General features: G+C 49.3%; 1 protein-coding gene across 6 annotated transcripts in view; it reads right to left on the bottom strand.

Moving 5' to 3' along the window:
- Positions 1 to 25,157, bottom strand: part of sli (slit guidance ligand) — a 567,521-nt gene that overhangs the window by 430,873 nt on the left and 111,491 nt on the right. For all 6 annotated transcript variants that reach the window (XM_089578241.1, XM_089578242.1, XM_089578237.1 and 3 more), the window contains one exon: positions 16,128 to 16,199. In XM_089578241.1, coding sequence (XP_089434367.1) covers positions 16,128 to 16,199 — 72 coding nt within the window. The remainder of the gene's footprint in view (positions 1 to 16,127; positions 16,200 to 25,157) is intronic.

The following is a 25,157-nucleotide window of genomic DNA, read 5'->3' as shown; positions in this document are numbered from 1 at the left end:
TTGCTTAGCGAGGGCCTCGGTTCTGGCAGCCTTGACGCCATAGGAAGCATAAGAGGGTTCTCACACAGCTTCCACCCTCGCCGTTCGATGACGTTCTACGTCACATCAGCGGTAACTCAGGACGTGCTACGTCCGCCGCTTAAGAACGTGGGTGGCGCTGGTCAATACTCCCAAGGTTAGGTTATTTGTAAACATAAAGACCCCCAAAAGCAGAAGATTTGACAGCCGTAGCCGTAGCTCAGCGGTAGAGCACCGGACGCGTAATTCGGAGGTCGTGGGTTCGGATCCCACCGGCGGCATGTGGTTGTTTTTTCTTCTGCTTTTCTAATCAATTAGCTTTAAGAGATAACATATTCACTAGTATTCTAAATCGAACAACCGCACAAAATAAATAAATAAATTAAAAATCCCCTGTGCCCCTTGGTTTCTGTAGCTGTTGGCTTCTCTCATATTTATAACGCAGTGTCTAACAGCGACAGTAGGGAGCCTACATTTCGCAGCTACACCGCACGCCCCATCCCGCCAAGACTCACGTTGGCCGCGCCGCGTTGCAATGGTCCCTAATTCTCGCGTCACCGCCGAGACGGAAGTGTCGGTTAAAGCACTAAGTGCTCCAGGAAGCGTATAGGAGCTGCTCAGGAAGTGCCGAAAACAGGCAAAGCGAGACTGATGGAAACCACTGCTGCTTCTCGCGTATGTTCTTTGCGGACCGTACGTTTTACTTCATTTGCTACCTGCGCACGTGCCATGTTTGCTTAATGTTTACAATAATTAGTGATGTCCCGCTGTCACAGGTTACGCAATGCGGGCCCAGACCAACTTCCGCCGCGTCAGGATCATGGAAGGTGACACATGTGTGCTGTAGACAGGCTCAGTAGGAATGGGAACGAGTATTGCAATTTTCACTGGCCGTATTGTTGCTTCCGGGAATTTGTGTTGACAGTACGGCGGCCTAAAGAATTTGGATAGAGCAATGAAGAGGGTGGGTGCAAAGTACAGAGGGCAAAACGCATGTCTAGAACACGCTCTGAGCGTGTTTCTGGCGTAACACGCGATAACTAGCCACAAGATTTGGTTAAAAATGGTCTGGATGTAAACATGTGCTGTTAAACTCATAGAATTTCATCGTCATTTTTTGATTTCTTGGTCGCAGCGGCTTTGGGAGCTCCGGAACGCACACTTTGGTTGTTCTGGGCATGCGTTTTGCCCTCTGTACTCGTTAGTTTTCGGACGTCCTGGCTCCGTGATGCGAATCCCAAAGCAACAGTTGGCATCCGCGCCCGTAAATGTCACACGAGTGCACTAGCAGAACACCGAGCCCGCTGCCTTGTTTGCGCTGCAACAGACTCGACAGAGGTCTTGGAAAAAGCCTCTGAGAACGCTCGCCGTTTAGTGAACGCTGTGGTCGCAGGAATAAATTTGCAGATATGGCCGTTCGCGCACCATTCGCGCACCATGGCTGTTCGCGCACAAACATTGCCAACTCAAGTTAAAACTATGATAACACATTCTGTGAATGCCAGGCAATTACCGCGCATATGAAGCCTTTAACAAATGCAGCCCGCTTCGAGCAAAGAAGGTTGCATGGATTAAAGAAGCTAAGAGCAGATGCGGTCGCCACACTTTTTCCTTATCGAGGTAAGCTTGAAAATGTGGGACATCTCTTGAATACAACACTGCGTCATTTATACGGAATGTCTGCAAAGAAGTTTGTAGCGTATACATCTACAGCAGAGGTTTGGTTGCTCTGTGGAAGTTAAAAAATGTGACCTCCTCCGCTTTTATCAGACCCCGAAAAAAGCTCATCACCATCAGTATAGCTATGTCCATAACAGGAAGAAGCCTATCCTACAGAACAAAACACGTTGCGGGGCTAGTTGGTTATGAATTATATTTGGAAAAGTAATCCAGCGCTGCATTTTAAGACGAGGATTGTTAAACAGGCGATAGTATGTAATCTGCTCTCCTTAATCTACTAGGTTTTTGTGTTTCTTTTCCTACCGTCATGAATGCGAATGCGTTCACTACCTTCATTCCGTATAATTGTAGCGAGTGTCTGCTTCAGTAAAAATAGTCGGAGTACAGCGCCCCTTCTGTTAAATTCTTTCTGTGTCCTCCTCCTAAAATGTGTTGAAATACTTGAAAAAAAAACTCTCCTACTGACTTCCAGTTAACCTGGTCCTGTACCACATATGGCAACATTATAAACATAAAATTGAAATTATTTTCTACCTGCCTTACTTTCTGCCGGTACCTACTATATTTGCTTCTCTTGCTTCTCTTTGCTTCTCTTGGAGATAAGCAGTCGTCCCTGGAGGACGACTGCTTATCTTCTCTCTTTACATACCCTCGTATGTATGATACCATGACAAAAATTGAAACACAAGTACAGTCTTGCACAAAAACAGGACACAGGCATCTACAGTGTCGTTATACTTAGTATGGTGTCCTTTTCTCTGTCTGATTTAGCCGATGCCGGGCTAAAGGCAGCGTCTTGAAGTAAACAATTATCCTCTGGCGGACCGCATTGTACGCTATCTCATATGTTCTGTTTCAACAGGCACGCAAGCTACAATGCCAAAATTCCGGACGTATGTAATTCTAGTTGCATCTACGGTACCTCAGCTCACAAAGTTACCTGCTGTTGAGTACTATTCTGCATGATTGTATCACCTCCAGTTATGCGTGCTTTCCGATGCCGTTAAGTCTACAAACGCGGTAAGAAGTCCAAAGCCCTCCAATACACCTCCGGGACGTTAAATTCCGATTTATATTACTATTCCTTCCAGTTGCTTTGCAGATGTTTTGTTCAGTAAGAAGAGATGTTTGTTGTTCTTTTGTAAATATCAACTTTCTGCAGTTGTTGAAAGTTGTGCTAGCATAAAGAGTAAGTACAGAAAGTTGGGCTTGTTGGTGTGGATTCATACTTAGCAGCGCAAAAAAACGAGGACCAAAGCGAACGAGGAGACACAACACAAGCGCAGACTATCAACTGAATTTTTATTCACGAAAGGGAAGCTTTTAAAGGCGTTAGAATATACAAAATCGAAACACAACAACCACTACCACGCGTGCAAGGAAAGCCATGACATATCATTCCTGCGTGAAAACGATGAAAACGAACACAACAACAGGATAACAAGTGCAATCACATCAAGCCAACCCCCCATACTGTCTGCTCATACCCAAGAACCTGCGCAGAAAAGGAATCTTCTTTTCCTGCAGGATGACCGACGGTGATGCGGCACACGCGTCTCCTTCTTTTTTGATCAAGTAAGCTTCCATCAGCTCCCGGCAAACCTTATCGCTGTGCCTGAACAAGATGTTTGTCCTATCTAGGTGGGGAAAGCACTCTTTGCAACCCCTGCAATGCAAGGAGAGGTAAGAAGACACAGCACCTTTCAATGCTCTCCGGTGTTCCGCTAAACGCTCATTGATACACCGACCGGTCTGGCCGATGTAATTCTTCCCACAGGAACGCGGAATGCGATATACAGCACCTGTGTCACAATCTGCGATCCTTTTTCTGTGGGCTATCGAACAACTACCCCTCCCGCAGACACCACCATGCTCAAGCTTTTTTCGCACAGCACTGCACACACCAGCAAGCTTCTTCGCGTTGTAAACAACGTTCACCCCATACCTCGCCCCCAATTTCTTTAGGCGATGTGAAATACCGTGGACATAGGGAATTCCTACCAATCGTTTTTTTCGCGCATCCTCTTTCCTACCGGTCCTACCGGTCCTGGCCAAACGGTCCTGGCCAAGATCCTTTCAGGAGGCTTTTAGGCAAGAACTAGCAAGGCCGGCCTTACTGATCTTGCTGAAAGAGTCTTCCGGTATGTTGATGACTTTTTGATCCTCCTAAAAGATAGTTCCCCCAGGGTTACCCCGGACGTCGTCAAGGTATTCAAGGAAAGGGGCGACGGTCTGAAGTTCACATTTGAATTACCGCAGTCAGGCTCCATCCAGTTCCTAGACCTGAAGATTGGTTGCCATGCGAGTGGGGTGTGCTGGGAGTATCGCCCAAGGACGGAAAAGCCCACCTCAATCACAGATCTCGTCATTCGAAGTGGATGAAGGCCGGCATTGCTAGTTCTTGCCTAAAAGCCTCCTTCTCAAAATCTTGCTGCCACAAGATTGAAAAATGCTTCCTGGCACAAATCCGCCGGCTTATGGAAGCAGGTTTTCCTTATCACACTCTGGCTAGAGTCACTGAAAGTATCAAAAGAATCTTCTGGCGGGCTAGTTGGTAAGAATCATTCATAATTAAAACTGCGCGAACAAAACAAGGACACGAGAAAGAAACAGGACAACACACACGAGCGCATTTTTTTTTCTTATCTCCTCTGATTGTCCGAAACAATCCACGTTAATGACCAGGCGCCTAGCGGCACACAAGTGACTCATGACCACGCGCAAACTTTACCTCAAAAAGACGAAGGTCATGAGCCACGTCCTTGTCCACGACATGTCTAACACGCCAAGAATCACAGAAAAGCAATGAAAAGAAGACAATCTCATCCTACATGAACAAAAGCCGTCTGAAACATGAACAAGTGTAAATTGACAACAACCCATAGAAGCTAAAAGGGTGACATGAAACAAGTGTAAAGTGAGAACCTAACTATAGAAAGCGACAAGGGTGACGCATGAACCCTACAGTACTAAGAGGAAGGCGAACATCTAACCATGACGGTATGCATTGCTCCCTTCTAGAAACTCGATTTCTTTATCAGACAGGTGAATTGACGGCGTGTTCACACATCGATCTGCGCTCTAGGCAATAAGAAAGGCCTCAATAATTTCCCTTTCAGTCTTCCCTCCCGCTTTAGCGAGGAATTCAGCATCTTCTAAAAACGCTCCACCGTCGCGTTTTTCACACTTCGCGCAGTGAATGGCCATATTGCTTCCTGATTTGCTTGACAAATTGCGCTCATGCTCACTCGCCCTTTCATTAAAGCAACGCCCTGTTTGGCCGATGTACGTCTGGCCACACGATAAGAGAACCTGATAAACGACTTCAGAGGCGCATTGAGTGTACATGGTGCTGTGGCTTACTCTGCACTCTTGTCGCCTACCATCACTATTCATCATGGCACACACCCTAGACAACTTAACCGGTGCCGAAAACACAAGCCGGACACCATATCTGCCTGCAATTTTCTTTAGATTATGCGCCACGCGATGAATGTATGGTATAACGCATACTGGTTTATGTTCCTCTTCTCTGCGTCTACGGTTCCCTTGTTTAATCCTTTGTAGCAGGTCTTCGCAAACACTAGAAACTAATCGCCGCGGATAACCTGCGGCATACAGTCTCTCTATCTGCATATTAAGGCTCGATTCATGATTATGCAAGCATGACTCTTCAAGCGCAGAACGGCAGGCTAGATGAACAATTGCCCTCTTCACTAACTTTGAATGAGCACTGTCATACGGAAGGAACTGCTTTTTCATTCGCGGATTGTAGGACCCACAGATATGTGAGCTTGTGAAGTGCAAGCTAACATCTAGAAACTGAATCCGACTGTCCTTAGGCAATTCATAAGTGAAGTTAAGTCCTGTTCCTTCTGCTTTGAAAACATTAAGGACGTTGCTAACAGTTTCAGGGAGGCCAGACGTGGAAGAGAGGTTAAGGACTACTAGGAAATCATTGACATATCTAAACACGCGCACAACATGAAGGTCACCAAGGCGATGTTCCATGCGTCGGTCAAAGCAAGAAAGGAATATACTACACAAAACAGGTGCCACGGAGGATCCTATGCAGATGCCACTTTCCTGCACGTAAAACTGCCCTTGATGGCATATCGCAGTCGAGCGTAGGTAAAAGTCCAACAGTTCCAGGAACTATTCCGTAGACATGCCAACCTCGTTCCGGAAGCTAACTTCACCATGATCTTCGATATGTTGTCTGACGGCTACAAACAAGGCATCATGGGGAATGGAGTAGAATAAGTCTTCTATATCTACGGAGAAGGCCGTGTTGGCGGAAGGGATGTTCTCTAGCGTGCCAAGAAGTTCTTTTGAGTTGTGGACTGTGGGGACGCCTTCGTCCCCTGCGTTCGCTTTCCCTCAACGCACCCCACTGTTGTTAGCTGCCCCCCCCGAAAAGCACTCCTCTCGGTTCGGTTACTGTAACTAACAAGGGAGGGCGCTCGCGTCGCAGCGACACCAGCGCCACGGATGGCGTTTTGCTGCGCGCTCGCGGGGAGCGACGGGGTCTCTTCTCCCTCGGCAACGGGAAGCGAACGGACGTTTCGCTCGCAGCTTCGCTCTTCGTCGACGGGCGCCTCGGTCGGAACTTACTCCCGCCGAGCTCGTCCCGCTCGACCTCGGAGTTTATCCCTTTGCCCTCGCGTGGGCGGACGTTCGCTCGTAGCCGTGCTGGTGAGTCGGACATCCTAGATTCCTCAGTGTATTTTGTTGCTAGCTGGCGTTATTGTTGCTATAGCAATAAATGCCTTGTTTGTGTCAGCCAGTGTGTCGTTCCTTTGTTCCCGTAGAGCACGGCCCGCCGTGGTCGGCGTGCGCTCAGTAGCGTACGCGACCACGGGGTGGGGTCCGCGCGGTTTTGAACTGTGTCAGCCGCGCTTAAACGGGGAATACGTGTTTATCTCCCCATTTTAAACCCCATATCTGGCGCCCAACGTGGGGCCTGCTCTTGGAACATTGGACGACAGTCTGTTCGGTTCGAGGAACGCTCTTTGTCCGGACTTGACAAGTGCTAGGCCTAGAGTGAATTTTGATCGCTAGGACCTGCGGCATGCTTTCTTGAGTGCGAGGTGTATTGCGCTGCAGCATGTTTGAACTTTTCGACATGTTCAGCATGTTTTTTTGTGAAGTTTTCTTCCTGGAGTTTCTTCAAGAACCACTTGGTCCGCATCGAGGGAGCGCGAGGCCTAGCGCCCGCGGAGTTGCCGAGCCCGAAGCGAGTGAGTACGGAAGCCGCGTGGGTGGTCCGAGTTTTCTGTATATATTTTCTCGCTGTCTCTTTTTCGACTCTGGGAGTCGCGGCTCTGGGAGCCGGGTGGCCTGGGGCCACGGGTGCCTTAACGAGCTCGCTGGTATTGCAGCTCGGCACCGGGCGTTCCGACACCGTCCGATACGGTGGGCGCCGATCGCTCAAGCTGCTTTGTGCAGTGAGCGGGGAGGACCACCCCACAACGCTGATGTCTCCTCGCGGCTGCGCGCACGAAACCCGTTTCGGGTCTTTCTTTTGTTGGGGGTCGTCGACCTTCACTGTGGCAGTGAGGCCTAAGGCTATTCATAGCCGCCTGCACCTTGTCAAAAGTGACACGACCACCGGACCGTGGTATTGAGAGGGGGCGCACTTTGCTGGCCACCCGTTTTTTTTTAACCTCGCATGAACCGAGCATTCTCGTTCAACTCAAGAAAGGGCTTTGTTCACTCGAACTTTGCATTGCACAGCCGCCCGACACGTTTTGCTAGCGAGTTGAGCATTTGAGCCACGAGGCCCTTGTGTACGCCGTTTCCCCTCCCGTGACCTACGTTAAAGGCATGCGGAGTGTGTTTCGGAAATTTTACAGATCTGGAGCCACTGCGGCTTGCTGTCCTGTGCACATCGTCTCGCCGCCGCCTGCTGCGACGGAGCGGCCTGTATCCTGTTCGCCGCATCCATCCGGGGCAGCCGTGGCGAGACCAGACAGCAGCCACCTCCGGCTGCTGCTGCCCTGGCGACTACTGCGGAATCTTGGCCTGCAGTGGTCAACCGGCCCTCCTCTTCGCGGGCCTGCGGGCACATAGCCCGCGGGCCATGCGAGTCGTCCCAGCGGAGACCTTCACGCCGCCTTCGGAATACCGCGGAAGACTGCGTGCACCCTGTCGGCGTGACCTCCGCTGCACTACCTGCCTCAAGTGCATGAAGACCAGGAGACTCCTCCATAGCATGTAACTTGCAGGCGCGTGGGTCTATTTAAGGTTGGGGGGATGTGGGGACGCCTTCGTCCCCTGCGTTCGCTTTCCCTCAACGCACCCCACTGTTGTTAGCTGCCCCCCCCGAAAAGCACTCCTCTCGGTTCGGTTACTGTAACTAACAAGGGAGGGCGCTCGCGTCGCAGCGACACCAGCGCCACGGATGGCGTTTTGCTGCGCGCTCGCGGGGAGCGACGGGGTCTCTTCTCCCTCGGCAACGGGAAGCGAACGGACGTTTCGCTCGCAGCTTCGCTCTTCGTCGACGGGCGCCTCGGTCGGAACTTACTCCCGCCGAGCTCGTCCCGCTCGACCTCGGAGTTTATCCCTTTGCCCTCGCGTGGGCGGACGTTCGCTCGTAGCCGTGCTGGTGAGTCGGACATCCTAGATTCCTCAGTGTATTTTGTTGCTAGCTGGCGTTATTGTTGCTATAGCAATAAATGCCTTGTTTGTGTCAGCCAGTGTGTCGTTCCTTTGTTCCCGTAGAGCACGGCCCGCCGTGGTCGGCGTGCGCTCAGTAGCGTACGCGACCACGGGGTGGGGTCCGCGCGGTTTTGAACTGTGTCAGCCGCGCTTAAACGGGGAATACGTGTTTATCTCCCCATTTTAAACCCCATAGGACAAGAAACGGGTCTGGTCCCACTACTTTGTTCAGGTCGCTCTTTAAGAAATCTGCCATCATTCTTTGCCAGCTGTCCTTCTCTGACACTATCACTCGAAGGGGGCAATCCACCTTGTGCGTTTTCCCAGTGAAAAACGCGTGCAGGAACCCCTTCTGGTCCGTCTTGATCTTTTTTGCCATTGAGTCGAGATTAACCTTCCTGAGGAGCTTCCTCGCCTCGCTCTTGTTCTTCTTCTCGGAAAACTCTACCGGTCGAAAATTCTTATTGATAGCCTGCATAGATTTAACTTCAAACATTCCTGCCAGCATGACTAGAAACCCGCCTTCCTTGTCAGCCTGCATTATTGTAAGGCCTTCCTCCTTCAAGAAGCTAACAATTTTCTTCAACGGTGGCTTTTTAGGAGGTCCTTCACTTACTGTACGAAGTAGGCTGTCCATTCCATCCCCGATGACACGATCCTTGTCCTGGCTACTTGCGCAGTGAGCAATTTGTCGCACTGTTGCTACAAGTTGAGAACGTTTTGACCCCGGCTCGAAGGAAAACTTGGGCCCCTTTTCCAGCACACGTAGTATGTTATTCGGGATGCTGGCATCTCCTTGTACCGAAACCGTGCTGCTTGGCTTGTTGGCACAAGTCCCCGAAGGCAGTGTCGCGCGGACACTGTGCCACAAAACTTCGGTGGAACACGCTGCCATTCTTTTCAGTCCCGCAAAGCGTCGACTTGCAACACCAGGATCCGCTCCTTCGTAAACAAGAACGCGCAGCCAGTCAGTGTAGAACCGGACTTGTCTCCAGCATTCCGATTTCAAAACCTTGCTCACCCGCCTGGTGTGACCCCAAGAAGGTTCCGGTGTGCCGAAGATGGCTAACACTTGCGGCGGGACGATCTTCTTTCTCAAGCAGTAGCTAAGAACACGGCACTTGCACTTGGAGGCAGCAATGAGGGATGTACAGAAGGTTGCTGCTTTGTCATTCGGCATGTTACATAAAACACAGCCCAGGGTAGGAGAAATATAGTTCAAAAGAATCTTCTGGCGGGCTAGTTGGTAAGAATCATTCATAATTAAAACTGCGCGGACAAAACAAGGACACGAGCAAGAAACCAGACAACACACACAAGCGCAGTGTGTGTGTTGAAAGGGCGAGTGAGCATGAGCGCAATTTGTCAAGCAAATCAGGAAGCAATATGGCCATTCACTGCGCGAAGTGTGAAAAACGCGACTGTGGAGCGTTTTTAGAAGATGCTGAATTCCTCGCGAAAGCGGGAGGGAAGACTGAAAGGGAAATTATTGAGGCCTTTCTTATTGCCAAGAGCGCAGATCGATGTGTGAGCACGCCGTCAATTCACCTGTCTGATAAAGAAATCGAGTTTCTAGAAGGGAGCAATGCATACCGTCATGGTTAGATGTTCGCCTTCCTCTTAGTACTGTAGGGTTCAAGCGTCACCCTTGTAGCTTTCTATATTTAGGTTCTCACTTTACACTTGTTTCATGTCACCCTTTTAGCTTCTATGGGTTGTTGCCAATTTACACTTGTTTCATGTTTCAGATGGCTTTTGTTCATGTAGGATGAGATTGTCTTCTTTTCATTGCTTGTCTGTGATTCTTGGCGTGTTAGACAGGTCGTGGACAAGGCACGTGGCTCATAACCTTCGTCTTTCTGAGGTAAAGTTTGCGCGTGGTTATGAGTCACTTGTGTGCCGCTAGGCGCCTGGTAATCAACGTGGATTGTTTCGGACAATAAGAGGAGATAAGAAAAAAAAACTGCGCTCGTGTATGTTGTCTGGTTTCTTGCTCGTGTCCTTGTTTTGTTCGCGCAGTTTTAATTATCACTGAAAGGATCTTGGCCAGGACCGGTAGGCCCGAGGTCATCCTGAAAGAGGATGCGAGGAAAAAAAGATTGATAGGAATTCCCTATGTCCACGGTATTTCACATCGCCTAAAGAAAGTGGGGGCGAGGTATGGGGTGAACGTTGTTTACACCGCGAAGAATAAGCTTGCTGGTGTGTGCAGTGCTGTGCGAAAAAAGCTTGAGCATGGTGGTGTCCGCGGGAGGGGCAGTTGTACGACAGCCCACAGAAAAAGGATCGCAGATTGTGACACAGGTGTTGTATATCGCATTCCGCTTTCCTGTGGTAAGAATTACATCGGCCAGACCGGTCGGTGTATCAATGAGCGTTTAGCGGAACATCGGGGATCATTGAAAGGTGCTGTGTCTTCCAACCTCTCCTTGCATTGCAGGGGTTGCAAAGACTGCTTTCCCCACTTAGATAGGACAAAAATCTTGTTCAGGCACAGCGATAAGGTTTGCCGGGAGCTGATGAAAGCTTACTTGATTAAAAAAGAAGGAGACTCGTGTGCCGCATCACCGTCGGTCAGCCTGCAGGAAAAGCAGGTTCCTTTTCTGCCCAGGTTCTTGAGTATGAGAAGACAGTACGGGGGGTTGGCTGGATGTGATTGCACTTGTTATCCTGTTGTGGTGTTCGTTTTCACGCAGGAATGATATGTCATAGCTTTCCTTGCACTCGTGGTAGTGGTTGTTATGTTTCGATTTTGTATTTTCTAACGCCTTTAAAAGCTTCCCTTTCGTGAATAAAAATTCAGTTGATAGTCTGCGCTTCCGTTGTGTCTCCTCGTTCGCTTTGGTCCTCATTTTTTTGCGCTGCTATGTATGAGTAGCATAAAGATTAAACACTTCATTGCAGCCATCCCGAAACACTGCCAGTCTTGAAAGAAGCGCTCTTGCTTACCCACGCGTAGCACTCAAGCATGTCTGTGCACCAAACAGAAGCAATAGCTACGGGGGACAACATGACTGAGCAGGAAACTGCCACTCCACTACAATTTGCTCCAGCAGAGAGAGTAGCACGGAGGCGTCCAAATGTGCTGATGCGTTGGCAGCAGTTCGAGTGGCATTCTGCCGGTAACCTAGACCACAGCACTTCACCGTGGAACGCTCTACCTCGGGCAGCCGCCTCGTCGCTAGACACTGCTGGCAGCATAAGCAGCGTTACTCAGCCTTCACTTTTGAGAACACAAAAACTCAGCGGGGAAGATTTCACTGGCTTAAGCAGCCATCCTCAGAATACAGCTTCACCTGCGGAGGCACAATTGTCAGGTGCTGAAAGGCAACAGCATGTTAAGAGTCTCCGAGTCAAATCTCTCAAGCTGGTTTCATATTTGCATCCAGTAAGCATTCAAACCTGTTGCCTATTCGCCGAGAAAATGCTGAGCTGCAAAAGTACAACCAGGACTTGAATAAAAATTACAGAAGCCTACAGAGCTTTCACAAACAGAAAAAAAGAGGACTGCGGAGTCTGATGAAGAGATCTCGGTAAGCGCTACAAGAAATGATAGGTTTCAATAAATTACCGCTCATCAAAGACGACTAAAGAAGGGCTTTAACTATGAAAACCATGAGGGCCTTAAGTGGTCTGAGAAGACTATTCCAGAGGCACTCCAAAGCATGTATGTGCGTGCGTGCATGCGACGCCCCTCCCTCTTCTAAAGAACACCCACGATTGCAAACAACGAAAAGTAGGGGTAGTTCGTTATGCATATATACAGTTGCAGGAGATAACAAAGACAACAGACCAGAATACGCCACGAACGCTTTCAACTGCTGTTCAACTAAACTGTTATTCTTGTTGCCTTGCGCTACTATCGATACGTATCCCCATGACTGGTTGCTGCTACCCGGCTTCTCCAAGCTCCAAGGGCACACCCATAACCCGTCCCACTCTTCCGCAGGACTAAAGATACACGGACCTAAATTGCTGCGACGCCCCTCACTCTTATAACAAAAACCTACGATTTAGAATAACGGAAGTTTGGGCTAGTTCGTTATGCGTATATACAGTAGGCTGATGCATTATACGTATATAAGGCAGCCCAAGACAACACAGACAACACACTACAAAGCAGCACGACCGCTTTCAACTCTTGTTCAACTAGACTTATATTTTTGCCTTCCGCTACTATGTATATATGTACCCCCATGACTGGTGTCTGCTACCTGGCTTCCCCAAGGTCCAAGGGCACACCCATAACCTGTCACATCTCCTCCGCAGCCATAAATTACACGCGCCTACATTACTGCGACACCCCTCCCTTTTCTAACAAACACCTACAATTTAAAATGACTAAAAGTAGGGCTTGTGCATTATGCTTATATAGAGCAGCGCAAGACAACACAGACAACAGACTACAAAGTCGCACGACCGCTTTCAACTCTTGTTCAACTAGACTGTCATACTTCTGCCTTGCGCTACTATGTATATCTATCCCCATGACTGATTTCTCCTACCCGACTTCTCACAGGTCCAACGACACACCCATAACGCGCCGAAGCTCCTCCGCAGCCCTAAAGTTACACGCGCCTACCTTTCTGCGACGCCCCTCCCTTTTCTAAAAACACCCACAATTTAAAATAACTAAAAGTAGGGTTGAGAGAAGCCAACAGCCACAGAAACCAAGGGACACAGGGGATTTCTTTACATTTATTTTGTGCTGTTGTTCGATGTAGAATATTACTGAATATGTTATCGCTTAAGGCTAATTGATTAGAAAAGCAGAAGAAAAAACCACATGCCGCCGGTGGGATCCGAACCCACGACCTCCGAATTACGCGGCCGGTGCTCTACCGCTGAGCTACGGCGACGGCTGTCAAATCTTCTGCTTTCGGGGGTATTGTTCGTTATGCGTTTTTACAGCATCGCAAGACAACGCAGACAACAGACTAGAAAACAGCCCGAGCGCTTTCATCTGTTGTTCAACTAGACTGTTACATTTTTGCGTTGCAGTACTATGTATGTGTATCCCCATCACTGGTTTCTGCTGCGTCGTATCTCCTCCGCAGCTCTAAAGTTACACGCACCCACCTTGCTGCGACGCCCCTTTCTCTTCTAACGAGCACCCACGATTTAAAATAACTAAAAGTTCGTTATGCGTATACACAGCAGCGCAAGCCAACAAAGACAACAGACTTAAAAACGGCATGAGCGCTTTCAACTGTTGCTAAACTAGACTTATCTTTGTTGCCTGCCACTACTATATCCCCGAGACTTGTTGCTGCTACCTGGCTTCTACAAACTTTTTACTTTTTACAGGGGAAAATTTAGAGGCACTTAAATGTATAATTAATGAAGAGCTTAGTGAAGTTTCGCAGTGGTTTAAAAGTAATCGGCTAACCCTTAACACTGAGAAAATAAAGTACACCGTGTTTCACTCGCGCAGGAAGAACATGAACTACGAACATATATCTCTAACTATCGACAACACGACTCTGCTGAGGGTGCCTCAATACAAGTATCTAGGTGTCCTGTTCGCGTCTGATATGCACTGGAAAGAACAAATTAATAATATTTGCTCCAAATTAGCCTATGGTTGTCATATTTTACTAAAGGCCAGGGACTGCTTTGATCTTCCAATTCTACGCATTCTGTATTTCGCCTTTGTGCACAGTCAGTTATCTTATTGCCTGGAGGCATGGGGTGGTACATATAAAACATATCTAGATCCTGTTTCTCGCCTTCAAAAACGAGCTATTCGTATGATAACTTATTCAAATAATACATACCCCAGCAGGCCACTCTTTCAGCAGCTTCGTATCTTACCCCTATCAATGGCATATAAACTGAAGATAGCTGAAATAGTAAACAATGTAATAAAATCTAACAACCCCCTGCCCCTTAGTTTATTTAGATTCCCAATGAAACAAACAAGAGCTGCAACCAAGAATCTATTTAATTTACCACCTTGTTACAATATGTACGGCCGGAGACTCCTAGAATACAGCGGAGCCCATGTGTGGAATGAAATCCCTAATGAAGTTAAAGAAAAAAAATAACTTTTCGGCATCTTTAAAACACTATTTAATTTCCACGGAAATGTAGGAATTAATTCAATTGTGTGTGTTAATCTTGAAGTTTTTTTATTTTACACGTTCTGCAGTAATATTGTACTTGTTTTGTATTTGGACCCCTCACTAGCCGTAAATGCTATGGGTCCAAACAACAGTTTGTGTACTGTTTCTGAGAATAAATAAAGAAAAAATTCAAAAAAAAAACTTCAACGCCACAAACTTAGCATACCTCATATCCTCAACCCATAATGTCACACATGCCTACTTTCCTGCGACACCCCTCCCTCTTCTAAACCAACCCCCTGATTGGTTGCTGCTACCTAGCTTCTCCAAACTTCACCGACACACCCTTAACACATCGCACCTCCTCGGTACCACTAAAGTCACACACGCCTAGCCTCCTGCGACACCCCCCCTTTTCTAACCCACCCCCACGACTGGTTGCTACTATCCGGCTTCTCCGAATTTTAACGCCACACCCATAATGCATCCTATCTCTACCGCACCCCTTAATGTCACACACGCCTACCCTCCTGTGACACCCTTCCCTCTTCTAACCCACCCCATGACTGATTGCTGCTATCCTGCTTCTCTGAAGTTCAACCTCAAACTCATAATGCACTGCACCTCCTAGGCAACCCTGGCTCACACGCCTACCCTCCTGCAACACCCCTCAATGTTATAATCCACCCCCATGACTGCTTGCCGCTATTCCGCTTATCATAAAGTTGAACGCCACACCCATAACCCATTTTATCTCCACGGCACTCCTAATGTCACACATGCCTACCCTCTTGCGACACCCCTCCCTCTTCTATCTCACCCCCATGACTGCTTGCTGCTATCCTGCTTCTCCGAAGTTGAACGCCACACCCATAACGCGTTGCATCTCCTGGGCATGCCTAAGGTCAATTAAGTCTACCATGCAACACCCCTCCCTCTTCTAACCCACCCCCATGAATGGTCGCCACTGTCAGGCGTCTCCAAAGTTCAACGCCACACCCATAAGGTGTCGCATCTCCTGGGCACCCCCAGTGACACACCTCCTTTCACTACAGCCCTCGTTGCTGTTATCCGACCGCTCCGAATTTCAACATCACGCACATAACGCGTCGCATCTCATTGTGTCACGCATGTCTGCCCTCCTCTATGCTCCTGTAAAATGCGTACAGACTCGTGTATGCATTATAGGAGATGGGTTAGAAATGCAACTCCGAAGGTTCTGGAACCCCCGGCTTCTGGCACGATTGTGGTGTGCCTAATGATGGCAGAGAATGTACGGGCGTTAATAAACTAAGAAAACTAACTTTTGCGATTAATTGAACCAGTAACGTATAATACGCCAACTGAACGCATTAAAACTTTTACTGCCACTCTCTGCAAAGCTGAGTGGTTTCTTGGGCGAGTTGGTTTACCATATTGAAACATACCTGCGCTTAAAAGACACGGACTGAAAGAAAGAGACACACACACAAAGCGCTGGAACCAGCGCTTTGTGTGTGTGTCTCTTTCTTTCAGTCCGTGTCTTTTAAGCGCAGGTATATTTCAATCTGCAAAGCTGCCTGAATGGCAACCCATGAGCAGGTGCAATTCATTGACGCCCTCTTCACTGCAGCAACGTTACGCCGCGCCATATGCTTCCCGCGTACCTCCGTACTCACTAGATTCAGTTAGTAAACAGCCCGTGGGGAGCATCGATATACTCACAGTCTCTCCATGGACGTGAGGTCGGCGAAGGCGCTCCGGTGCACCGTGTGTATCTCGTTCTCCATCAGGTGCCTGCGTGCAAACGGCGCCCATCAGCCGAAAACGCGTAAGAGCTCTCCGCTTTATGACAGCGAATGTCGCTCCGATGGGATCCCCGTGAGGAGCAGCCAGTAGCAATGTTCCTGCGGATATATCCCTGCTACACTAGTCACAGGTACGCTGCAGTGGCGCGCAGTTTACAGGGCAACTGAAGCGGCTTTAGAATTCGATGAGTTCACGGTTGCCGAATGTGTGAAATGTGCAAGTGAAGCCTGCAAAATTGTTTTGCTCTAGCATTTTAAATGATGGCGTAATCGCCAAATAAAGTCGTCGTCGGCGTTCAGGCTTCTCTGAAGTGCACAGCGACGAGCAGAGGTCTCGATAATGAGGTCACGTGTGACGGCAGTACGTTTTCAGCAAAGAAACGGTTATTCCATGAAAGAAAACCGACGCCATCGAAGGTGAAGCTCGCGATGCATTGTTTGACGCCATCTGACGACGCACAGCAGCATGCAGGACTAAGTAGCGGAAATTGAAATTTCCGCAACAATGACGTCCCTGCCGAGATTCCTCGCAATCCTCCAACGTAGTGAGAAGCCTAAACATCGTCGCGGTTTTAATCGACCATTATGCCACCATTTTAAGTGCTAGTGCAAAAATACTTTGCATGGTTTATCTAGAAGCTTGATAGATTCGAATTCTTGAATAACCTCGAATTCTTAAAAAAACCGTTTCAGCGTCCCTTTAACGAAGCGTCACGTGAGGAGACGGTTCTGTTCCGTCCTTACTCAAGACTTGGAGCGCAGACCGGAGGCAAGGAGAAGGCCGGCTGTGCGCAGGAAGTCAAAGTGAAACGTTTTACTGGTGAACCCGAGATATAAAGCGCATTTCTGACCAAGCGAACAACATCAGCTGTTTGTCTACTGCACACTGAGCAGACCGGTAATCGCCGACTACCAACTTTTCACCACGATTTTAAACTTTTCACACGACTCGGATAACATCTCAATTCATTAGAATCTAATTGCTCCACTAATCTAGTTGATCATTGCCGAGAGTGTCAATCCTGTTTTCCATCCTTGCATTGTACTGACATTTTGTACAAACCCCCCGACCAGTTGACCAGGGAAATCATCGAGGCGTATAATATGCCAAAGAAGGCAAGATTGTGTGCCAGCAAACCATCCCTGCTCCTGCGTGACTGTGAGGTTGCATATCTGGATATCACTTAGTAGCACGAGCGTTCTGGTAGTCAGAGCTTGTTTCTGTGTATTCTTCTTTTCGTCCCCGTTTGTTCGCGCTGTTTTTTTTTTGCAACTTTTCATTCTGGTAACAAAAGCCTCTAGAAGCCCAGAGCAAGTCTGTCATGGCATTTAAGGAAAGCTTTGCATAGGAAAAGCAAGGCACAACATGCTCAGGCTAGACTTAGGGCTGGAAGACGTACAGACGTAAGCAACCTTTTCTAGATCGCGCCGCCGGGCCTCTGCGGACCAAGGTAGCGTCATCTAGTGTTAGCCGCTAGGCTGCAGTTGTGTCCACTGCGCACGTGTGGGAAAAAGAGCCGGATGGCCGCACACCGGTTCCTCGAGTTCACACCTTGTGCATTCGCTCCCCGCCGTCAGGGCAGTGCTCCATGCTTATATGGCTTTAATATGCGTAGCCACGTTGGCCAGTGTAGCGCCGTGTTTTACGTATGTAATGAGGCCGCCAGGCGCGAGTGATGGTGGCTGACCTCCGCTGTCATGTAGGATACATTGTGCTAGAAAAACTAGCCACCCTGTATACGCAATGACTTGTGACCTTGTGCGTACCAGGAGCTTGGAAGAACGCTAACGTTATCTTAATTCAAAAGAAAGGAGACGGCAAGGACTTGAAGAATTACATACCGATCAGCTTACTGTCAGTTGCCTACAAGGTATTTACTAAGGTAATCGCTAACAGAGTCTGGACAACCCTAGACTTCTATCGACCAAATGATCAGGCAGGCTTTCGTAAAGGATACTAGACAACAGACCATATTCATGCTAACAATCAAGTGACAGAGAAATGCGCAAAATATAACCAAACCCTATGTATAGCCTATTGATTGCAAGAAAGCAGTTGACTCAGGGGAAACCTCGGCTGTCATGCAGGCATTGCGGAATCAAGGTGTAGAAGAGTAATGGAAGTGAGTGGGCGAGTTGGGTTTCATTCTGATAGTGAAAGCGCTCAAAAAGACAAGGACGACAGAAAAGGAGAGACATACAAATCGCTTACTTTCAACTGATTTTTATTATTTCCTGCGAAAAACAATTTTGTACTCATGGTAATCACCTGCGCATGCTTGCAGGACCGTTACCAACGAGTGATGGCTGGCACGTTTTCAGACAACCCACGTGCCTGATGTAAGATAGGACATCCCTTTTCCGGACAACAAAATTGATGGAGCGCTTGCGCAATCATCACCCGCTCGTGCTATCTCAAGAACCTCCATAATCTCTCGTGTTATTTGACATTTACTTTTAAAAAGTACTTTAGAACTGTGCAAAATGGGACGGCAGCCTTCCTTGCTTTTGTCCTTGCACTTCAGACAGTGGATACTCATGTGCCCCCCTCTTTTGTTGTTGGTTCCACGTTGTAATTATGCTCTCCTAACCTCTCATTTAGGTACCTTTCTGTCTGCCCTATATAATATTTGCCACTTGTCAAGGGCACCTTGTACACGACGCTTTCTACGCATTTTTGTGCAAAACCTGTTTCCCCACCTTCGTGGTCGACGCGGCCGACCATCACCATCATGCGTCATGACAGCCCCGGCTGGGCGAGGAGGATATCTCCCTCATGGGGGAAGCGGAAGTAGCGACGGGAGCACCACCTCGAAGGTTACGCGGAGTTCCGCGGACCCGAAGAGGCTCTCTTCGGGATCCGGCCAGCGTCGCGAGCGGTTGCAGCCGCACGCTCTCGTCCCCTTCCGCGGCAGGCGCACGGAGATCCGTCGTGCCTTGCCGCTGGACTTCTGGTTCCAGGCAGCGAAGCGAGCGCAGCAAACGCGCGCTCTCCTCACCTCCCCCAGCAAATGCTCGGGGATGGCGGCTTTGCCCCCAAACAATGCGGCGCGCACGGGAAAACCCCGCCGCCATTGTAGGCGCGTACAAACTTTCACGGCCGATACCTCCAGTAGTGCGCCTACCGCAGCCGGTAAGTCGGAAACCATTCTTACGTTAGCCTTCTAGTTCCGATGAACGCCTCGTTGATGTTTTGTAGCTAGCTGGCCTGCTCTGTGTATTCATTGCAAATGTAATAAATAGCATATGAGTGTTCACGCTTTGTCCTTCCTCCCTTTGTCCATCGAGCACGAAGCCCTCCGCGGTTAGCGAGCCGGAACGCTGCATCCGCGGAGTGGAAGTGCGGGGACGGAAGGCTGCCCCCCCCCCTCCAATATTTCCACAATGGCAGCCCAACGTGTCGCAAGCTCTTGGGACAAGAGACGACACTCAGTTCGGTTCACGGAATTCCCGCCCGGACGTGTACAGCGTTAGGCCTGACCCGTATTCGGAGTTGCTAGCAAGGCTAATGTTCTTTCTGGAAAGCGAGATGAGCGAAATAGCAGCATGGGGGAATTGGCGTGCTTGCTGAGCGCTTCATCGATACACCTTTGGCAGGTGAACTTATGAGGTTCGCACATGGAGAGCGAGACCGAGCCGTCCACGGAGAACAAGATGCCAGAAGCGAGTGAATGTGCAAGCCTGAAGGGTGGCTCGATTTGTCTTGTTTATAGTTGTAAATATTCTCCAGTCTGTCTTTTTGGCTCTGGGAGCCGGGTGCCGTAATCTGCTGGCGTGTAGTGCAGCCAGGATTGCAGGAAAAGCACCGGGGTGCTCCGACACTGCGGGAAGCGGTGGGCGTCGTTCATTCAGAAGTTGCTGGTATAGCAGCGAGCGAGCAGGGTCACCATGGCAGAAACGTATCTCCTCGTAGCGATGTGTTCTAGCTGTTGTCCTTGGCCCTTCGTTGGCACAGGCAAGTGTGAGAGCGAGTAGGCCGAAGGCTCTTCGGGAGCTGCCTGCCGCTTTGGGGAGGAAACGCCGTACCGTGGCACAAGCACGCGCAAACGTGTTTGGTTTGGTTTATGGGGTTTAACGCCCCAAAGCGACTAAGGCTATGAGAGACGTCGTAGTGGAGGGCTCCGGAAATTTCGACCACCTGGGGTTCTTTAACGTGCACTGACATCGCACAGTACACGGGCTTCTAGAATTTCTCCTCCAAAAAAATTCAACCGCCGCGGCCGGGATCGAAACCGCGTCTTTCGGGTCAGCAGCCGAGCACCATTACCACTGAGCCACCGCGCGGCCTACACGCACGCGCAGGCGCAAACGTGTTTGCTGGTTTTATATTTACGTCGCTAGAGCCGAGAAGTGTGGCTCAACTACAGAAAGCTGACTTTGTTCAAACGAACTAGGTATTTTATTTTCGGCTGCGAAGCGAATTGATAATTTCGCGGAACCAGAGACGCTAATGCAGTTCTACTGAGCTTAGTATCATCATGCCGGAAGGCGAACCGCGAAAGCGCTTCGACCGGCCAGGCAGCTACGTTCAAATGAACCGAGTGTTTGGGCGGTGCCGGATAAAATTGTTGGCACTCGCATTGCTTCTGCATTTTACCAAATGGTCAGTTTGCGTGGTCTCAATTGCCTTTGATCCAAACTTTTGGAGATCGTGGGAGCGATATGCAGAGTTCGAGAGAAGCTGCCCTGACCTGCTGTCCTTTCTCTGCGCCCCTGCCTGCTGCCCTGCGGCCGTGAGTCACCGTAAGCTGCGGGGTCTCCAGCGAGCAGTTTGCAGCGGCTACGAGAGGGAAGGCCATTCCCCTGCGTTCCAACAAAAGCGCGTCTGCACGGACAACACCCTCCCAGCAAGCTAATTTTCGGTGCCTGCCGCTGGACAAGGAGGCGTACCTGGTGACCTTGCTGCGCATCGAACGACTCTGCCAACCCACCTGTACGAGGGGTCCTGCAGTCGTCACCGCAGCGCCCATGGAAACTACGTCGATGACCTCCATGGATGAGTACAACCATTGGTCAACATTTAAGGAGGGATGTGGAAAACCTGTCCCCCCCCCCCTTCATTTCGACGCGGGCGACCACCTTCATCATGCGTCAGGACAGCCGCGGCTGGGCGAGGAGGGAAGTTTCTCCTCATGGGGTAAGCGGAGGAACGACGGGAGCGCCCCCTCAAAGGCCACGCGGAGCTTCGCAGAGCCATTGAGATTCTCTTCGGGATCTGGCGAGCGTCATGAGCGGTAGCAGCCGCACGCTCTCGTCCCCTTCCGCGGCAGGCGCACGGAGATCTGTTGTGACAAGTTGTGCTTGCCGCTGGACTTCTGGTTCCACGCAGCGAAGCGAGCGCAGCAAACGCGAGCTCTAGTCACCTCTCCCAGCAAATGCTCGGGGATGGATTTGCCCCCAAATAATGCGGCGCGCACGGGAAAGCCCTGCCGCCATTGTCGCCGCGCACAAACGTTCGCGGTCGATACCTCCGAAGTAGCGCCCTTGCCATAGCCGGTAAGTCGCAAACCCTTCTACGTTAGCCTTCTAATTCCGAGGAACGCCTCGTTGATGGTTTGTAGCTAGCTGGCCCGCTCTGTGTATTCATTGCAAGTGTAATAAATAGCATATGAGTGTCACGCTTTGTCGTCCCTTCCTTTGTCCCTCGAGCACGAATCCCTCCGCGGTTAGCGAGCGGAAACGCTGCATCCGCGAAGTGGGAGTGCGGGGGCCGGAAGGCTGACCCCCCATATATCCACATCTGACAAACGGCTTTTGGTGCCTGATTGTGCAAGCGGCCTTTCCCTCCGGAAAGGCCGGAGTGCCGGAAGTTTCCGGAAGTGCTTTTCCTGCACAGGGCGCTAACTTATGCCCGTGCCACACACCCACAAGAAATGGCAGTAAATGCTTAAAGGGCAACTTCGGCGATTTTTCGATGTGCATCGATTGAAATGAAATTTTAAGTCTGTATTCTTTATGATAGTCTGATGTCTCATGTAAAATTTCGCACCTGAAACCGGCGTAGTTTTTCCGCAAGCGAATTTTGAAGACAAGCGCTCCTCGACGCGAGCGGCACCCACTGATCGAGCAACTTCCACAGGCCACCCTGTTCTGTGACGTCACTGGCGGGGCGGCGTGTCAAGCTGGTTGGGCGCGCGCTGGCGCTGGCAGTGCAGGGGAAAACTGAAAACAAAGGTTTTGAGGAAAGTAAATGACGCAGCAATGGACACCCGAACCGCGACGTAAGGGAGGAGTGAAAGAAGAAAGGAAGAAAGAGGTCCGTAGTGGGCTCTCCGGGATTATTTCGACCACCTGTGCAATTTCGCGCCATCTCAACGTGCTTGATGTGATGTGTACGCCAGAGAGATGGGTCACGGCAACTTCTGTTGTGCTGTGGGGTGCACGAATTCTTGATCTGTGACAACGGGCGTGATCTAGCGTAGGTTTCCCAGCGATAAGAACCTTCGCGATAAGTTGGTGAGAGCTGTTCGCCGTGTAAACTGGTCTCCGAGGAAGCATACCCGCTTGTGCTCGCGCCAGATTGCTATGAAGACAGCGTGTACTTCAAAGAGAGCTTTGGACTCGCTAAGGCTTCGTTCAACTGGCGCTTGAAGGCATATTCTGTGCCAACGTTATTCTAGTACAACCGTCTATCGCAGCGGCCAGCTGAACGAAGCGCGGCCGTCAAGAAGCGGTATGTTGGATTGTAGAACTGTAGCTGGCGTGAACTCACTTCGAAAAGCTCGCCGTCGAGATAAAGCTTCGCAGAGGACTGTTGGTGATGCATGCCCCTGTAAGGACGTTGTGCACCGCGGCAACGTTCCGGCAGCAGATTCTTTCATCAGGCTGGGTCGGCCGGCACTGGCCACACGAACAGCTGTCGGCGGGTGCATCTCATTAACTTTCGTTCTGACGACTCTGTCACAAATGCATGCACGAGAAATGACTCAAGTAGTCACTTCTCCGAGTTCAGACCGTCTCCGTGCTGCAGGTGACGCGGCCTGTGGTGTGACTCGGCTGGCTCGCTCGGCGGTGGATCGTACCTAAAAGGCGACTCGTCCAGTCCAAAATCGTCGAATGAGTCGTCTTATAAAGACTCGCTGGTCTCGGAAAAGCTGTCCTCCGCGCTTTCAGTCATGTTGACAGCGCGGCTCAGGGTAGTTGTGATATCTTCGGGGGCTTCACAGCGCGGCGAACCCGCTCGTGACGTCACAGTCAATACCGCACGAAGGCCCCTCCCCGGTTTCGGTTTTGCGGTTTCGGTTTCGAGTTTTGCGTTTTTTGCTGTTTAAAAATTATTTTACGGTTGCTTTTGAAAACCTTGTATCGTAAACATTACAGGAGGTTCCTAGAAACCCAAAACAGCCATTAGCTTAAAATGGCTGAAAAATCGCCGGAGTTGCCCTTTAAGGCCTTATGTTTGTTAATGCCATTATTTTCGGAGTTGGCGCTACACGTCCACATTTAAAGCCATTATCGAAAGTTACGATGACGATAACGCTTGCAAGGTAGTCAAAAGTTTCATCTGAATATAAATATTCCTAAGGAGCACAATATATCGGGAATATTCTTTAAATGTAATGTAAAAAAGGTTTTCCAGAACATACCGCTGTTCCTGCTTTACAAGTCGAAAAAGTAGCCATAAACTCGGATGTCAGCACATAAGTCGAGAGCGCCTGTCAATAAGGTTGGTTAAAATGGCGCTCATCGCACCGAAAATGCGGTATACATCTCTCATCTGACTGAAAGTTAAGAATTAACCATTTTCTACTGGTTAGAAAGTTGTTACTAACAAAGCTGCATGCTTTTCTGTGCGTGGAATGGGAACGAGAGTACACATTGCACGGGGGAATGAGTTGTGGCGAACTCAGTAGGTCGCGAATACCAGTAAGGCTAATGCCATTAAATTTATGCGTGTGGCACCGCACGAATGCCATTAAAACTTAAGGCAGTAAGCACTTAATGACACTAAATCTGTACGTGTGGCACGGGTATTATTCGGGGCTGAAAACAAAACGTTAATGTTTACCCTGTTGTCAATTTTTCTCAGGTTGTGCGATAGCCTAAGCTTATATGGAATAACAGCCAGTTTTCTTTTGTCAGTTATCTTATCCTGCTCTTTCTGGGTCGTAGTTTTCTTTTTTTTTCTTTCTGACATTGCCATGAGTACAAAATTGTATTTCGCTTGAAATAAAATCAGTTGAAAGTAAGCGCTTTGTATGTCTCTCCTTTTCTGTCGTCCTTGTATTTTGAGCGCTTTTACTGTCAGAGTGTAGAAGAGTGTTATGAGAAAATATTCGAAGATATTTATAACGACTGCACAGCTATCATAGTCCCCCATAAAGTCAGCAACAAAATTCCAATAAGGAAAGGTGTCACGCAGGGAGAAACGATCTCGCCAGTGCTATTCACCGCCTGTTTACAGGAGGTATTCCGGGGCCTGAAATGGGAACAGCTGGCGATAAGAGTTAATAGAGAATACCTAAGTAATTTGCGATTCGCTGATGACATTACTGGCCAGAGAAAGATCGCACTGGACGCGTACTAAATCGAGCTATCAATCAAGATGGGCACCTTTGAGGAATTCAAGTTCATTCTGTGACACCATTACAGAAGGCCGACTGGCAAGTGTTTCCAGAATTATGCATGTGATATGCTTCCATTATTTCTGTAGACAATTGATCTTGATGTCTAAAAAGAATTGTTGTGGCAGAAAATATAGAGGGGCAGCCGCGTGAACGAAGGTGCAGTGCGAGATCACTAGATGGCTTTGACGAGTTGTTACCGCAGGAATTTCAGCGATCCTGAAGCCTTTCATTAACGCATCGCCCGGTCTGGCCAAAATGCACGGCACCGCAAGAAAACGGAAACTTATAAACTCCAACACTGCATGAAATGAACTTTGGTCGCTGCTTGACCTGACACGCACCCGTTTTACCACGCAGGCTAATGTCTTTTTTGTTGTGCA

The sequence above is a fragment of the Amblyomma mixtum genome, chromosome 3 (assembly GCF_055824585.1).
Source record: "Amblyomma mixtum isolate Tamu chromosome 3, ASM5582458v1, whole genome shotgun sequence".
Lineage (NCBI taxonomy): Eukaryota > Metazoa > Arthropoda > Arachnida > Ixodida > Ixodidae > Amblyomma > Amblyomma mixtum.
This window is presented reverse-complemented; position numbering and strand designations above follow the sequence as displayed.